Source organism: Condylura cristata, unplaced genomic scaffold (assembly GCF_000260355.1).
Source record: "Condylura cristata isolate star-nosed mole 26May11 unplaced genomic scaffold, ConCri1.0 scaffold00007, whole genome shotgun sequence".
Lineage (NCBI taxonomy): Eukaryota > Metazoa > Chordata > Mammalia > Eulipotyphla > Talpidae > Condylura > Condylura cristata.
The window spans coordinates 11408548-11425134 of record NW_004567108.1 but is presented as its reverse complement, the minus strand read 5'-3'; the positions used below and the strand labels follow the sequence as shown (position 1 = coordinate 11425134).

The following is a 16587-nucleotide window of genomic DNA, read 5'->3' as shown; positions in this document are numbered from 1 at the left end:
GAAGCCTCTCACCGCCCCGAGCCTCTTGCCTGTACCCCAGCTCTGTATGCATAAATAAATAAATCTTTAAAAAAAAAAAATTTAATAGGCGAGATAAAAGATTATTCACATTTAGTTTAAAAAGTCTTTTGTTATATTAATTACTGCTTGAAGGTTATAGTTTGAAACAAGGTCAATCATTAGTCTTAGTATTTTCTATCACTCTATATACTTCCTTGTTCATTTACTGCCTCCTCTGGTCCACAAAGCATCCCCCTCTCTGTTCCTCTGTTTTCTCTTCATCTGTATTCTCTCCCTCACTTACTCCTTTCAGACACATTTGAAATAAGCGAGGAACATCGCACTATGAATCTTGTCCTCTGATTGAAAACACTTCCTGCATTTGACTGCGTGGCTAGCTCCCCTTCTTCAAATATTAACTCAGTATTTTTTAATGAGACCAATCTAGAATCTCAATTTCCTTCCCTTAACCAGCCCCCAGATTTACTCTGTTTGCTCTAATTTTTTTAAATAACATATAAAAGCTTCTATAATAGATGCTTTCCATATTTATTATGTGTCAGGTATTGTGTGTCTTTTCCTGCTTTCAATTTACGCAAGAACAGAAGTCTTTTCTTTGTACCCCAAGTACCTGAAGTGTGCTGTTTGAAGTGTGGTCATCAATGCTAGACATCAGATAAATCATTGCATGTGTATATATGTGTGTGTGTGTGAGTGTGTGTAATCTAAGTTGATTCCCTGGAATGAGTCAAATATTTATATTTGAGGTGCAGGAGATTCATTGCAGGAGATTTATTGAAAATTTGCCTCTCAGGAGAAAAATCATAAGGGAAGGAATGAAGTAGAAGACGGGGGAAAGAACACCACACCAACATGGCCTCAAGTTGAGTGCATTCCTGGACTGATTAACAGAAGGATCTATACATAAACTGAAACAGAGAGACAGGGGCGCTGGCTCGTTGTGTCTCAGTGTCACTGAATGTACTGGAGAGTGAAGTAACTCTCCTAGCTTCTCAGGTGTTATCAATTCAGACAATTTCTAAAAAGAAAGGATAGCAATGAGCAGTTTACAGTCAAAGCTCACAGAAGCAGACAGGTAAGTAGTCTGGTTTGGTAAATGGGATTTGGATGGCCATCACATCATCTACTACAGAATCCAGATGAGCAGTTATAATAAACTATCAGTGTGCTTATGTCTCTAAAGTGGCTACTAGCATAGTTGACAATAACCCTCTCACATCTCATTTAGAGTTTCCTAGGCAAAAGCATATTTTTATTGCACATTAATAGAATATATTTATATAATGACTTAATCAATAGTTTCAGTAGAAAGGAAAGAAGACTATAATTATGTGTTATGATCTACTATATTTCACATTCTTTTATGCATGATTTTATTTAATCATTTTATCTCCTTATAAGGTCTGCTTATGATTCCCATTCCAGATATAATGAAAATAAGACCTAGATAATAAAGTCGCCTAAGCTCCTTAAGAGTGTGACAAATTCAGAATGCTAATCTGTATCTCCTCCATCTGGGTTTACTGTTCATCCCACTCTTCTGCCTACCTCTAGAATGTCAATGTAAAATTACGTATTTTCCAAGATTTAAGTCCTTTTTATTTTGAAGTTGGTTCTAATGAATTTTTATAAGCATCCTATAAATTTAAGCAAAAAGATATTACCTCAAATTTTGTATTAATCCCCAATTAAAATTTAGCATATCCCTCAATTATGTTTATGAGTAGTAATCCACAGCACTATTAGAGCTATCTGTGATTCTATCATCAGAGTAATTAGATATCCGATATACCTTGCTTGTTCATTATTTCCTTGAAATGATGGTACTGATTGGTTCTGCTATGGGGTTCATATTGTTTATTGCATTAATTAATATGTTTATATATTCTTATGCCACAACCAGCTTTAAAAAATATTTCAATAGCTGTATCTTAATAAGATCAATTTCATTTTAATACTATACATATTAACCCAGAATTCATGCTTTTAAAACATAATTCAGTCTCTAGACTAAAAAAGTTCATTATAATTAAAAAGTTGCCATTTCTGTTTAAAGTCCATAGTACCCTCCTAAATATTTGATTAAAATACTCTGTATCATCTTTACTTCTAGTGTGAGAATTATAATGATTGTTTATAGTTGTTTATAGTTGCCTTATAATATGCCCTTCCATAGCTATTTAAATGCCTTTCTTCTCTTCAGTTACTGCCGTAAACACACTTTCTACCACCCATCCGCTTAGTCCCATTCTTCCTTTCCACAACCTAAGGCATAAGCTAAACAATACTTTGATCGGAATGATTGCTTTCTGTAACTAACTTATGAAAGAATTTTGTCAAACCAAATAGACTTTTAAATGTGGGCAATTTCTGTGCTCTGCACCCTTTCTTAAAAGAAAATTAATTTGTGTAGACTGATGCATGTGAGGCACACATTAATTTGCACTTCACAGATTCTGGTGTTCATTTCGACATTGGACACTGACTTAAAACCACAAGAAGACAATTCATTTGTACCTTCCTCAACTGATTAAACATTGGAGCTATGGCTTTATCTTTCACTTTTCCAGTAGATTAAATATTATGCAATAAGTGATTTCCATTGTCAGTAATTTATTTAGGGATGTGTCATAAATAACTTCTCTTGTTAGTCATGTACACTATATTCCTGGAATATAAACCAGTTAAAGATTCTACTGTTCAGCAAGAAAAAAATAAGTGTGCCAAGAAAAAGAGTAGGTGTGGAGGAAAGAGTCATTCCTGCACGCCCCCAAGGACACGCCACCTGAGAGACAAGCTGTGGAGTAGGTTTGCAAGGCAAGTAGCTGCTGTTCAGTAAACAGCCCTCTTGCTATTTATTTAGTAATAGTGAACAAGCGTGATTGATCATGTGACAATGGTGGGAGAAATAGGGTCCAGGGGAAACAAAGGGTATTCATCTTTATGGGGAACAGGACTTCAAAGGGATCAAAGGATATCTATCAATTATACAGGGAACAGGAGAGGACATGTTGGCCATGTATAAGGTAGAAATTCTTGTGTAGATGCTTGGTATAATTTTCAAGCTACCCCCAGACCATCTTGACCCTGACCACACAGTTGGTCAACAGTTACCTAAGGGTATCCCTGGCCATCTTCTGAAGTGGGTCATTGTCTCATGCCTTATATAAATAATTTGCACACATATGTGCATACAGGTCATTGCACAAAGGTGCAGAGGCTGTAGGTGAATGAAAGGACACAACAAATATGCATTTCTTAGATACGGGGTAAAAGAATTAGTGCATGGGATTTTTGGTGACCATGATATGACAATATGGTACATGTAAGTTTCATGATTTATTGGTCTTCCCTGCAGTCTCAGCTATTTAGTTAATTTTCAGATTTTCACCAATGTTTCTGTTGAAATGACTTATTTTCAGGAAACAGATGATACACTTAGCAATTGCAAAGGGTTTAAAAGGGTTTGAGCAGAGTTAAAGGAACTATGTTGAATGGTTTTATACCAGGAATTTAAAACAATATGAACCTGGCCCTCCCTGGTGGCGCAGCAGGTTAAAGCACAGCACTGAGAAGCTAAAGCCACTTCGCATGACTTAGATTCCCTCCTGCCCCGGAGGTGACCACAAGGCGAGGCAGACCTCTCCTGACCCGCCCACTGCTCCCCTTAGCAGTGTACTTCGTGAATCTGCCTGTTCTGCTCCCCACTCTGTCTCTGGTGAAGCCTCTCGCCACCCCTGAGCCTCTGCCCTGTACCCCAGTTCTGTATGCACAAAATAAATAAATCTTAAAAAAAAAAAACCCAATATGAACCTATTACTCATTCTGGACCGAAAGGCCAAGGACTTGAAGAGATACTACTCCAGAACATGTCCTGTTTCTCTAACACAATAACTTGTAAAAGGAGCTGCAGCTCATTGTAGAGAAAAGCATCCGGCTCTTAGGGTCACTTCATGAAGGAAGTGCAACCTCCCTCTTCTACCCAGGGCCTCATGCCTGCACCCACACTAGCTAAATTCAACCAAGAATCAGTGAGCCCACTCACACAGTCCTTAGACATTTAATCTCCTGAGTGAAGTAGAGCAGTGTGTGGCTCTGGAGGCACATGTCTGGCATTTCCAGTATAGCTAATGACACATAATGTTTTGATAAATATGTTTATACCAGACTTCTCACTTAAATGCCTAAGTTCTTAAGAAACTTTTCCAGAACTGAATTACAGAGTCAAACACTGTCAATTTTAAGAATTTGATGGCTTTGGACAAATTACTTTGTGCAAATTTTATGTGGTTCATACACAATCCTGGTTAATAGTCTTAGAATTATTTTGGTCACTATTAGTACTGATCACTATGTCCATTTGACAACAGGATCCTTGAATGCCGTCTTCCTTTTCTAGTTTTTTATATTTCATTTTAAAATTATCTTTTATATTTAAACTTTAATTATAGAGCTTTTGTTTTCTTACCTACCATTGAGAAGGAAATTGTTTTATTATTTTCATGTCATATAAGTTAACCTTTCTTCACTGAATTGTCTTTGCCCTTTTGACACCAATCAGTTCATTGTATTCTGTATTCCACTTAATTCAACTGGAATGTTTCTATTATTTTGCCAAAGCCAAAATGTCTTGATGATTATAGTATAAGCTTCAAAATAATTGTTTTATTTTTATTTATATATATTGCCACCCACTACTTTATTTTCCTCTGCCTTCATCATTGTACAGAGGCTTTGTTTAAAGCATTGTTGTATCACCAGTGTCTTTGTATATTTTTTATCAATGATTTTTACCAATTTAGATGAGACAGCACATATGTGCATTATCTATAACTTCCTTATGCTTCTTTCATAAAGTTTATAGCTAACCCTGCTATTTAAGAATATTCTTTACATACAAAGTCACTAACTGATTCTCCATAATATGTGGCATTGCATTTTTTCTACGAAGCTGAAAGGTCTATCTAGATTGTGAGAAGCGTTGGGAACATTTCTATTTCATATAATAGTTTAATTGTTCCTTTTCATGTAAGCTCTGTTCATCTGATTTCCCATATATTTTACCAACCCTGATGTATTTTATCCTCAGATGAAAATGTTGCGTATACTTATGCTGATGGTGTGCATTCCGTTGGATTAATTATAGTCTAATTTCATGCTGTATATTATGCTTTTTTGTCACACCACCTTGTAAATCTTTTTGTGTAGTTTCCAGTGTTTAGAATGAATTGATTAAAAAGTCAACATTTATTTGTGATAATATAAAATTCTACATGCCCAATAATACCTTGTTAGCCAATATGATTAAACAATTCCTGAGAAGAGATAGAATTCTCTTAGCAGTTTTTCCATCTCTGACATGGAATAAAATTGCTTACTTATCAGGCATAACTCCACATCAGAAGATATCTAAAACGACACTTTCTACATTTGTCATTTTTATGTCCAGTTATGTTATAGGGAGTATATTAACTGAATACATGTGTAGTATTTTGGCTACCTCAATAGGGTTTATCCTTGTTGCAAAGGATCATATATAAATTTTGAAGCTCTTGTTCTCAATAAAGAGCATCAATATTGGACAAAATAATTTGTTTGCCTGTCACCTTTTAATTTTAAGTTCATGTGTTTTTCATATATCATATAGTCATCAATGATAATTTACTTTATTAATCTACATCAACTAGCTCTATAGAGATTTTTCTCAGATAATGGCATTAAGCTTTTTACATATTTTTATATTCTAAAGTTGTATCTATTGTTTATATATCCTCATACCCTATTATGTATACTGTCATTATTGTGACTTTGATAGGATTTAGGTGCTTATCTTCTTATATATCTGTATATGTCACCAGTTTTTTATAGAAGACTTAAAGTTAAGTTTTAAATATGGGAGTATATTGTTGTCATCTACAAAGGATCACTTATACAAAGATGACAACTCAAATTTATCACAACTTCTGAAATTCTTGGATCATATTTAATATTTACCTCATAAGGTAGAATCTCAAAATATAATGTGACAATATGTAAGGGGCCTTGACCAGCAAGGCCGAGGATTGGGGTCCCAGGGTCGACGAAAGGAAGAAGGCAAAGATGGAGACAAGTGCGAGAGAGCGAGAGAGCGAGAGAGAGAGGAGAGAGAGAGAGGAGAGAGAGGAGAGAGAGAGGAGAGAGAGAGAGAGAGCTTTATTGTGTCCTGCAGCTATATATATATATATACATATATGTATACAAAGAGAGCGGTGCTGGTGGGGGAAGGTCAATGGGTTTGAGGGGAGGGATGCATAATCATCTTAAGGGAGTGGACACTTATCTCGGGAGCCAGAGATAAAACCTTTCTCAGGTGCAGGAACTTGCTGAGCTCCAAGGGAGAAAGGAGTGGGAGAAGGGATTTGGGTGTGCTGCATTCTCAACCAGGATGTTTACCCTAAGTTCCAATCAAGTGTTATTTTGTGCATAGTAGGCAAAGTCCTGGTCTAGGTCCCTGACAACAATAATTTGACATGGAATTCTTAAAATAAATATTTCTAGAAAGAAATATATGGGAAACAGATATACTAAACTACAAGTTAACTATATTACATTAGTATATGTATACATAGCTACATAATAAATGTGTGAATTATAAACTACTATGGAAATACCTATGTTAAAAAATATATAACCTGGGCTCTCCCTGATGGCACAACACATTAAAGCACATCATTATGAAGCTCTCCAAAGCCACTACAGTATAAGTTTGATCCCCTGCCAAGGAGCTGACCCACATGGCATGGCAGACTTCTTCTGACCCACCCGCTGCTCCCCTCAGCAGTGTATTTTGTCAATCTGCCTTTTCTGCTCCCCACTCTGTCTCTGGTGAATCCTCTCACCCACCACATCTCTGGCCTATACCCCAGTTCTGTAAGCATAAATAAATAAATCTTAATATATATATACACACATATATACACACACCCTTATTCATTTCCTTGATTATGTAAGACTCTTAATTTCTGTTTTCCATTTCATAGAATTTGTTCTTACTATATGTGTAATTTATTTAATTGAACAGTCAGACATTTCTCTCTAACTGGTATGTAAAACAATTGGAACCATCTCTGGCAAAGGAATCAAACAACATAATTTAACATTTGCCAAAACCACAAAATAGCTAGATAATTAGAAATGGTTTTCTTTGTCTTTCCAACCACATGCATCTCATATGGAAAGAACTAGCACTAAATGACCATAGCTTACAGTTTTTAAAGATAAATAGGTTAATATATATGGACATATTTTAATGATTATGATGTGGTTAATGATAAGATAGTAAAATGGATCATATATCTTACTGTTATTTGTATATTTTATCTGAGAAAGTTGGATTGGAAAGCAAGATTGGAATCATTAAAATACTTTATAAGAGTTTAAGCTTCAAGGATAAGACACAATGATATAATTTAATTTGGGATGTGGATTTGATGTGCTGAACATCCTGCTTAATTAAAATAATGCACTTTTTTTTTCTTGAGTCACAAATAGCCAACAGCTATTTTTTTTTTTTTTTTGCCTCAAATGTAATTGAAATATAATTAGGGGAACAAGGGAATAATAATAAAACAATTTTCAGTTTTTAAAGTGAACAAGATTCAAGTGAATTCCCTGATTACAAAATCAAACTTTAACCAAATTTAAAATATTGTACTTTATAATGCATCCAATGGTATTTATTTAGCAACAAAATATGTGATTAAAATGCAGAGCATTTAGGCTGATAGAGATAATTGAGCATAGAAAATTTAGCAATCAGCTTGTTGCTATTGAATGAATAAAGGATATGAAGAATTTTTAATAACTCCCATGAGATAGGAGCTTGCTAGCTTTAAAACTAAATACAATGTGCATTTTTTAATGTGCATTTTGACTAAGAGTAGAATCACATCCAGATGTTAAATTTGCCACAGGCAGGGTGCACTGTTGTCTAAGTGTTACAGAATTACACCAAGAATTATGAAGGGTATAAAAAGAAAATTTTATAAAAGAACTTCAAAGTTCAAACATATAAATTGTGAAGTTCACATTAAATCCATATTATGTAGGTTCTTATAACTCTTACTTGTATTTCACTGTAGAATGTATTATATTTGTTAGAAAGGACAAAATTATCTCAAAGGACACATTTCCTCTCTATTCAGCTCTTTCTATATATATCTTAGCATGCTTATGCAATAGAATATACATCAATTTTATATGGATTCCCAAACCCAAGGTAGAGATCATCCATTTTTATCATGAACCAATGAGCCAATTAATTTCACAAATACACATTAAACAACTACTGCATGTCAATAGCCATTTGTTCACTGTAAAAAACAAAGTATAAAGTGACTTAAAATATCTTACTATGGTATAAAATATGTTAAAATTACAGGAAATAGTCAATAAACATATAACCCACTAAGTGAAAGAGATAAAGTGTGGTTAACCATAGGAAGAAAATACATGGATGATATGAAAGAAAACAATAGAGTTTACAGTTGGCTAAATTTTTGGAATTTTCTATGATGACTTCTTAAGGAAACGCAATATGACAGAGAAATTGAAAACACAGAGATGGTTGTGGATGTACTAGGTAAGATGGCCCCAGGCTTGTGTGAGAAAAGGCAATGACCTTGAATTGTGTAAACCCTTAAAACATGGATGTACCCTTCTGGGCTACCTACCACAATAATATTACACCCACCTATGATATTTGCAAGTTCCTGCAACAAACAAAGTTTTAGCTTGCCCCTGCTTCTTATGTGGTCACACTTTTCCAGTAATATCACTATAAGGAGACTTAACATCTAGTGTTTGAAAAAAAGACTAAGCTTTGTAACTAGAACTCAGGGGAAAAGAATAAATGTCACTTGATAGCATCACCAATGTCAGCACGTTATTTGGGGAGCAGTAGAAGTAAAGTACAAGGGAGTGATGGGACTTAAGTCTCACTTTCCAGTCTCACTTGTATAAAAACTTGAGCAGTCATTTACCTCAGCTTTCCCGTAATAGACAACATGGGGGACTATTGAAGAATCTTTGTTAGAAGGTATTTAGTAGCTATACTAGTTAAATTATGTAAGATTAGGAGTAGTCACTTGTCTTATTTGTTATGAGAAATGTCGTTAGCGACAATAGTGACAACTGAATTATTTTTTTTGACTGTAATACAAAAATAATCATTTGATTCCTTATTTTCCTAATAGATCACTTATCCCTGACATAAACCTCACTCTACAAATGCCTCAGTTATCTACCCAGTTCATAAATAATCTAAGAGTTATATTTTATTTATTCTTCACATTTCACCATCAACACATTGAGAAGGTAGAATCTACTCCTCTGATTATCCGAATATGTCAATTTTATTACTACGTTCAGTTCCCCTTTTTATTAGATTTGGTACCCTCTTGAGGTCTCAAATCCCTGTGGTAGGGATTTGTATGCAAATGTTAGGTTAGAAAAGTAAAGGAGACTGTGGGAAAATAGATTGGAAGATAAATCCAAACAAGGACATGATATCCGTGCAAGTTCTAGCCTCAGTGTGATTCTATAGAAGAGCTTGGAAATGTGAATAATAAGTGGGTTTTCATATGCTTGCACCTGTTACATAGCCACTCAGGGATTCCACAGGAGATCACTGTTAACTGGCAGGAAAGCTAGACTCCCTGTTGTTGGGGGCAATATGACCAGTAGCAAAGAGAATCTTCTAGAGAAAGTGGCAGGTGCAACCCATTAGAAGTAATATAATACAAAACCATCATGCTTGTGTTGTGTATGTGTGTGTGTTGTGACCATAGTAAAGTATCAAAAGAAATCTAAGCAAAATATCAGTGTCTTCTTTAAGCCACTTCTCTAGAAGATATCACCATCATTTTTCTGTAGTGGAGCAACCGAAAAAAAAATTGATCTCACTCTACCAAACCCCTTTCCTTCTCTAATTTATACTTTCTCAATAATGTGATGCACAATGCTTTAGACATGTCATGTTAAAACCTTCCAACTGCTTTCTACTGTATTGGAATGAATGTATATTTTCCTTATCTAGCTTATAAAGGCCTATGTGATCTTGTTTCTGTTTCAGTCTTTGTCTAACACAAGTGAGTTTTCTGTAGGCCACCTAAATGGGTGTCAACATTACAACATGTCACAGGATGTGAGGTGTGACCTCGTAAGGGTAATCATCAATGGCAAAGGCCCAAAGACATAGCTAAAACAGGGTAACCAGAACAAGGATCTGCTCATTTTACCAGAGTGAGGTATCATCTGTGCTTGATATTCTCTGACTGCAAATGTCCCATGCATCACCACTGATCAACAAAATGTGGACCTCGTTCTGAGTCAGTGTCCACTGATGGTATATTTCTGTTTTACTCTTTTCGAAGAACCATTTGATATCATAGTTTTCTGGTACTTCACAGTTAAATATCACAATTTTCCATAGTTTATAGGACTATGAATAACCATATAAAAACCTGATGATGGATAATTATCATCACTCAAGATTTCAGAATCAACAAATAATTTTGACCTCTCATTCTGGAATGTGTAGATGTGTGATCATAAATGTATATTTTGTTAAGTAATACAATATTTTTTCAACCATTTAATTATTTATGCATACAAGAGCTCATGACACAGCCCAAAGGTGGGGGGGTGGGAGTAAGAGGGTGAGGGGAATTCACCAGAGACAGAGTTGGGAGCAGAACAGGTAGATTTATTGAAATACATTGCTGAGGGGAGACGCTGGCAAGACAGGAGAAGTCTGCTGCACCATGTGGGTAGCCCCCTGGTTGGGGATTGAACTCATGCTGCCCTGGCTGCAGATAGCTTCATAGTGATGAGACTTAACCCCTTGTGCCACCAGGGAGGCCCCAAAATGATACACATATTTTTAAAACAAGCCATGGAAATTAGGGTACCTATATTCTAGACAGAGCCAGTAGCTCCAAACCATACATGTCTCTATATTAGGATCTGCACATTGCTGTGTTCAACACATGCATGTAGGTGTGCATGGCTAATGTGAGAGTAACAATGATAGATGATGAAGATGATGGCTCTGGAAGCACTGACATGTTGTAAATTTGTGTGCTAACACTAAGCTAACTCTGTACAAGTATTTTATGAAAATTACAGTTTAAAACTGGGACAGATGAAATCTTCAGTGGCCTAGAGGTTAAGTCTCAGCTCTATTACCACTATAGTCTGAGTTTTATCCCCAACCAGGGAGCTGGCCCACATGGTGCGGCAGACTTCTCCGAATCCACCTGCTGCTCCCCTCAGCAGTGTATTTCAGTACATCTACCTGTTCTGCTCCCCACTCTGTCTCTGGTGATTCCTCTCACCCACCACACTTATAGCCTGTACCCCAGTTCTGTAAGCATAAATAAATAAATCTTTAAAAAATATATTGCTTAACTGATTTTTGGAAAAAATATTCACTGACTAGAAAAGATCAGTATGTGGCGGTATTAGGTATTGAAAAACACCACCCAAAGTGTAATATTTAGTTCGTTTTGAAATGGCATCTTAATATATTGCAGAAAAGAATGACAAGAGAACAACTTGGTAGATTGTGAGCAGAAAATAGTTTCTTTAAAATATATAGGGTCACATATATGTAGCACTTACATACATCCTACTTTATTAGCTGTATGGACTTTGAGAATGCTTAATGTGCTTTTTGGTATATTTTATAGCTTAGTTTTATTTCAATAGTATTCAAAACAGTTATATTTACATTTATATGACTGGTGATAGTATCAAAGGTAATTATTAATACTATGTCTGTTTATTTGTGCTATCTATATTGTCCTGCTTACCTGGTATATGAGTTTTTAATGATAGCCCACTAATGTTACAAAAGAAATTTAAATGTAGCATATCACCTATACAATTTAAATCACATGTATTAAAAATTAAATTTGTAGAGTTGATAGCAAATGTGAAAGTGAATCTTAACCTAACAAATCACTTTCTCCCTCACTCCTCAGGGGAAACAGACAGTACATTGAAGCTGGGATTTTGCTGAAGCAATAGAAAATGAGGACTTACCATTGTCTACCATTATTCATCTGGACCTGTATGTTCTGTACATTTGATGCTATCCTTTCTCAAGAAAAAGCTAATGGTTATTTGCCAAGCAAAAGAATAGTGAGTGTGACAAAAGATGATGGTAAAGTACTACATCGCACCAAGCGTGGCTGGATGTGGAATCAATTCTTTTTGTTGGAAGAGTACACAGGTACAGACACACAATACGTGGGCAAGGTAAGAATGTTTATATAATATATCCTGAAGCTGAAAGTGAAGAAATGTATGTTTACAACTTTCCCTGCCACAGGTGCTTATTTATGTTTTCATATTATAATGAGCAAAATGAGGGATATTGCAAATAGAATTTGGGTGGGGGATAAGATTTATTCAGAGAGCTAAATGGAGAGCAGGATCCATAGTAAATCTTAAAATAATTTAAGTCATGTGAAAACTCTTTCCATTCTTAACCAGCTGGATATGATTTCATTTTATGTGATTATATTGCAAGGAAAAAAATAATTCATTGAAATTTAATTTAAAGTTATGGGAAATTATCTTTGGTATATGATATAATATAGTTGTAATGCATTAAAAATGACATGTATTGTTGTTTATCAGGAGTAAGTAATATTAATTAAGATAGTATGTTCTATATAAGACAAAATCCAAATAATTCTAGAGGTGTCTGTTCCTGACTATCAGATAATTTCTCCCCCATCATCCAGAAGAAAGGTTTCAAAGCAGAAGGAGGAAGTAAAGGAAAAAGAAACAAGTTATTTGTTTAGGAAGATTTAGCAGCACTAACAGTGGCTCATTAGTAGTTATGAAAAATGACAATTTGTTGTCATTTGTGCATACGATTTTGTGGAAACCATTCATTCTAGTTTTATTCTTCTGTGTCTCAAAAATAGTTGGCATAATAATTTTTTAAGACTTATTTATTTATACACACAGAACTAGATATAGGCCAGAGGTACAGAGACAGTGAGAAGATTTAGAGGCAGTCAGAGACAGAGTGGGGTTCAGTCGGCAGGTCAGGAGAGGTCTGCCGCGTCATGTGATCACCTCGGGGGCCGGAATTGAACTCGCATAGAAGTGACCACAGCCAGCTTGCAGTGCTGGGTCCTTACCCGTTGTGACACCAGGGAGTATCCTGGCATAATATTTTCAATAGCAATCATTTCTATTTATTCATCTTCCTCATTTAATCCCTGTTCTTATATTCTACACAGGGCAATTCCTTTATTCACTGTGGATTATCCTAATTTATGCCGAATGCTGGGTTATTTTCAAATTCTGAGACTGACACAAAACCTATGAATATTAACATGGATATTGACAATGTATTTATTTTTCTAGATTCTTGGCACATGATATGAGAAATAAACTGTGATAACATGAGTATTGTTTGTCTTACTGGCCACATCAAGAAAATGAGATAAGCTAAGTCAAACTTGAAAACATAAAACATACTTGGTATCACAGACGTCATGCCTATTATTTTCAAACCTGATATTCATTTGTTTGTGAAAGTGACAAAATGTTTCTGTAATTCTTTTGTGTGTGTGTGTGTGTGTACAAATTCAGCTTTTTTTTTTTTAAGGTTTATTTATTTATGCATGTAGAACTGGGATACAGGCCAGAGGTGCAGGGGTGGTGAGAGGATTCACCAGAGACAGAGTGGGGAGCAGAACAGGCCGACTGACGAAGTACACTGCTGAGGGGAGCAGTGGGCGGGTCAGGAGAGATCTGTCCCACCATGTGGGTCACCTCCGGGGCAGGGATTGAACCATACTGAAGTGGCTTTAGCTTCCTAGTGCTGTGTTTAAACTCACTGTGCCACCAGGGAGGGCCCAAATTCAGCTTTCTTTATTGGAAATCTGTTATTTCCTTTTTTTCATCCCTCTCTCCTCTAGCTCCATAGGTCACACAGTACACTTACTTATTCTTTTTCCCTCTTATTTTTCCTCCAGTTAGTCATATGGCATCCTCCAGCATCCCTCATTTAACATCATTTTCAGCACTACAGCTAGTAACTAACATCAGGATAGTTCAAGTTCAACTGACAAATGGTTCTGTCTAAGAACTTCAAATTGCCTTATGATTCTTATTTCTAAGGCAGTATATAGAGACCACAGTTTGTTCAACTGAACTTATATATAGGGATTCATTCTTGGAGTTTCACAGATACAAAAGAATGGTCACTGATAAAAGAACACTCATGATCAACCTAATCTAGGTTTTTACCACAAACACTTAAGTATTTCCTTTAAAAAAATTGAGCATGCCTTGATTAATGGGCCACCATTGCTATAGTGACATTTCAAACTCTGTGTTGTGCTTTGTTTTTGCACTATTTTGCTTATTTGTTAATTAGTTTTGTAATTTGTCAAAAATAGTTACTAAAAGTATGTGCATAATTTAATTTAATTGGTTCTCATAAAACATTTTATCACTGTCTCTGGAAAGTGTTTCCCATTTTTTCACCCAGTTTTTTGTACCTTTTTATCCTTGACAACCAGAGTATTAACAGAAATGGAAAACCATTATGTAACCGGAATTTTTGACAAATGAGAATAATCAAACCCATTCATCTGCTATTTTTATATTATCCATTGAGGTCAATATATATTAAAGATAATTTTTGGTAACATAGAACACCTACACTGATTTTTTTTTCCTTATAAACTTTCTTTCCCTGTTTTGCTATAGGGCCTTTTCATAAATATGACCTACACCATATATTTTGACCACTATGAAAATGGACGTTTACCATCTAACTAAGTTAACTTATTAAATTTCTATAAACTATTGCCTAACTTGTTCTTCTGGGTTTTAAAATCATTAGCGTTTGCGTATGCAGAGATTAGTGTGGCCCTTGCCCCTGAACTTGGTGAAATCTGTGAGAACTGATGAAGATTTAATATATCTTTCTGACAAAATCAGTCTGATTTCCTGGATAAATTCAGTGGCTTCTAGGTTCCACTGTATTGGTGACATTGTGAAATAATGGCTGCAGTATTTCCCTTATGCTGTAATTGGGAAAGTAAGAAAAGGTAGCTTTCAATGAGAAGAGATTTTCATCATTTTACAAAAGAAAGGATCACAGAAAATGATCAGAAATATTAAAATTGTATAAAGTCAAAAGGACATAAAGTTCTTGGATATAAAATCAAGGTTTTATTCCTGCATTCAGAGTGACTAGTTTTAGAATAAAATAGTAGTAATGAAATTTAATAAAATATATATGTGCATACATGCAATCATGCAACTTACAAGTTTGATTGTGTCACCAAATAATTGTACAGAATTTAATAGTCAATTAAACTTTCCAAACCTCAAATATTTTTTGAGGCTACATTAAATCGCCACTTAGTTTTCTTTAACTTTAAATTTCTGGTATTTTCAAGGACTGCTGAGGGGACTGTATTTGTGAGCAGAAAACCCAGTAAAATTTAATAAAAAAATAACATGGACAAATACACAAAAGCAGGGTTGCATAGAATACTATAAAATAAATATACACACATGTACTGATATTTAGACACATGTCTAAATAAGATAAAGTAGGCCACTACTATAAAAACCCAATTTTTCAACCTGAGTTGTTTTTACATATATGGGTATGAGTTTCTGATGAAAACTTTTATATATACATACTATTTATGATTGGAGCACAAATTTGGGGTGAGTGATTGTTTTTATACTCAAGAGGACTGAAGTAACAAGAACATGAATTAGTATTTGTGTGTGTGTGTGAGGAGCTCAGTAGAATATTACCATTTATCACCCTGGCCATCTGCAATACAGGAAAGGGTAGTCAGAGGAGAGAGGATAGTGGAAATTAAGAGAAAGCTTTTATTTTTACAACAATGCAATCTGAAGTTTGGTTAGTCACTTTTGAATTCAAATGTCAGAAGTTTATTAACTCTGTTTTTTGTAAAAATGGAAACCTTTTGTTCTTACTTAGGAGGATTACAAAGACATCACAATTGCTTTGTAGCTTCTCTGTAATTTGAATAGACACATGTGACTGAGTGAGAATAGTAATATCACCCTAGTGAGGAAGTAAAATATATTTAACAAGTAGCATAGTAAAATTTCCTAATATTATGTTAGAGAGTCTTCATAAAATTTTGATTTTTTTTAATATCCTCATACTAGTTCCTGAAAAAATATTAATTATCATGATTTAATAATTATGTACTGATGTGACTATCATTATTGACACTTGAGCACAGATTATACATTTGGTCTTTCTAGGTTGTTAAAATATAATGATGGCACTAAGAGGTACTAATCTCATAGGACTTTTAATCTTTATGAAGAAAAACAGCTATAGTAAGTTGATTTTGAAATATCAATGTAACCATGAAATCATCAGAGTAGAAAGGATTTGCAGCATGTTATCAAGCTCTTCTGTATTAGAAGTTATAACTGGCTTACATATTAAATAAGACATTATGAAACATGAGTAATAGCAACAAAATAGGAATCTGA

At 34.9% G+C, this 16587-nt stretch overlaps 1 protein-coding gene across 2 annotated transcripts in view; it reads left to right on the top strand.

Annotated features, from left to right (window-relative positions):
• The window catches only part of CDH9 (cadherin 9, type 2 (T1-cadherin)), a 97477-nt gene that overhangs the window by 23913 nt on the left and 56977 nt on the right, over positions 1–16587 (top strand). For both annotated transcript variants that reach the window (XM_004678067.2, XM_012721983.1), the window contains exon 2: positions 12045–12321. In XM_004678067.2, coding sequence (XP_004678124.1) covers positions 12094–12321 — 228 coding nt within the window. In that variant the 5' untranslated portion in view covers positions 12045–12093. The remainder of the gene's footprint in view (positions 1–12044; positions 12322–16587) is intronic.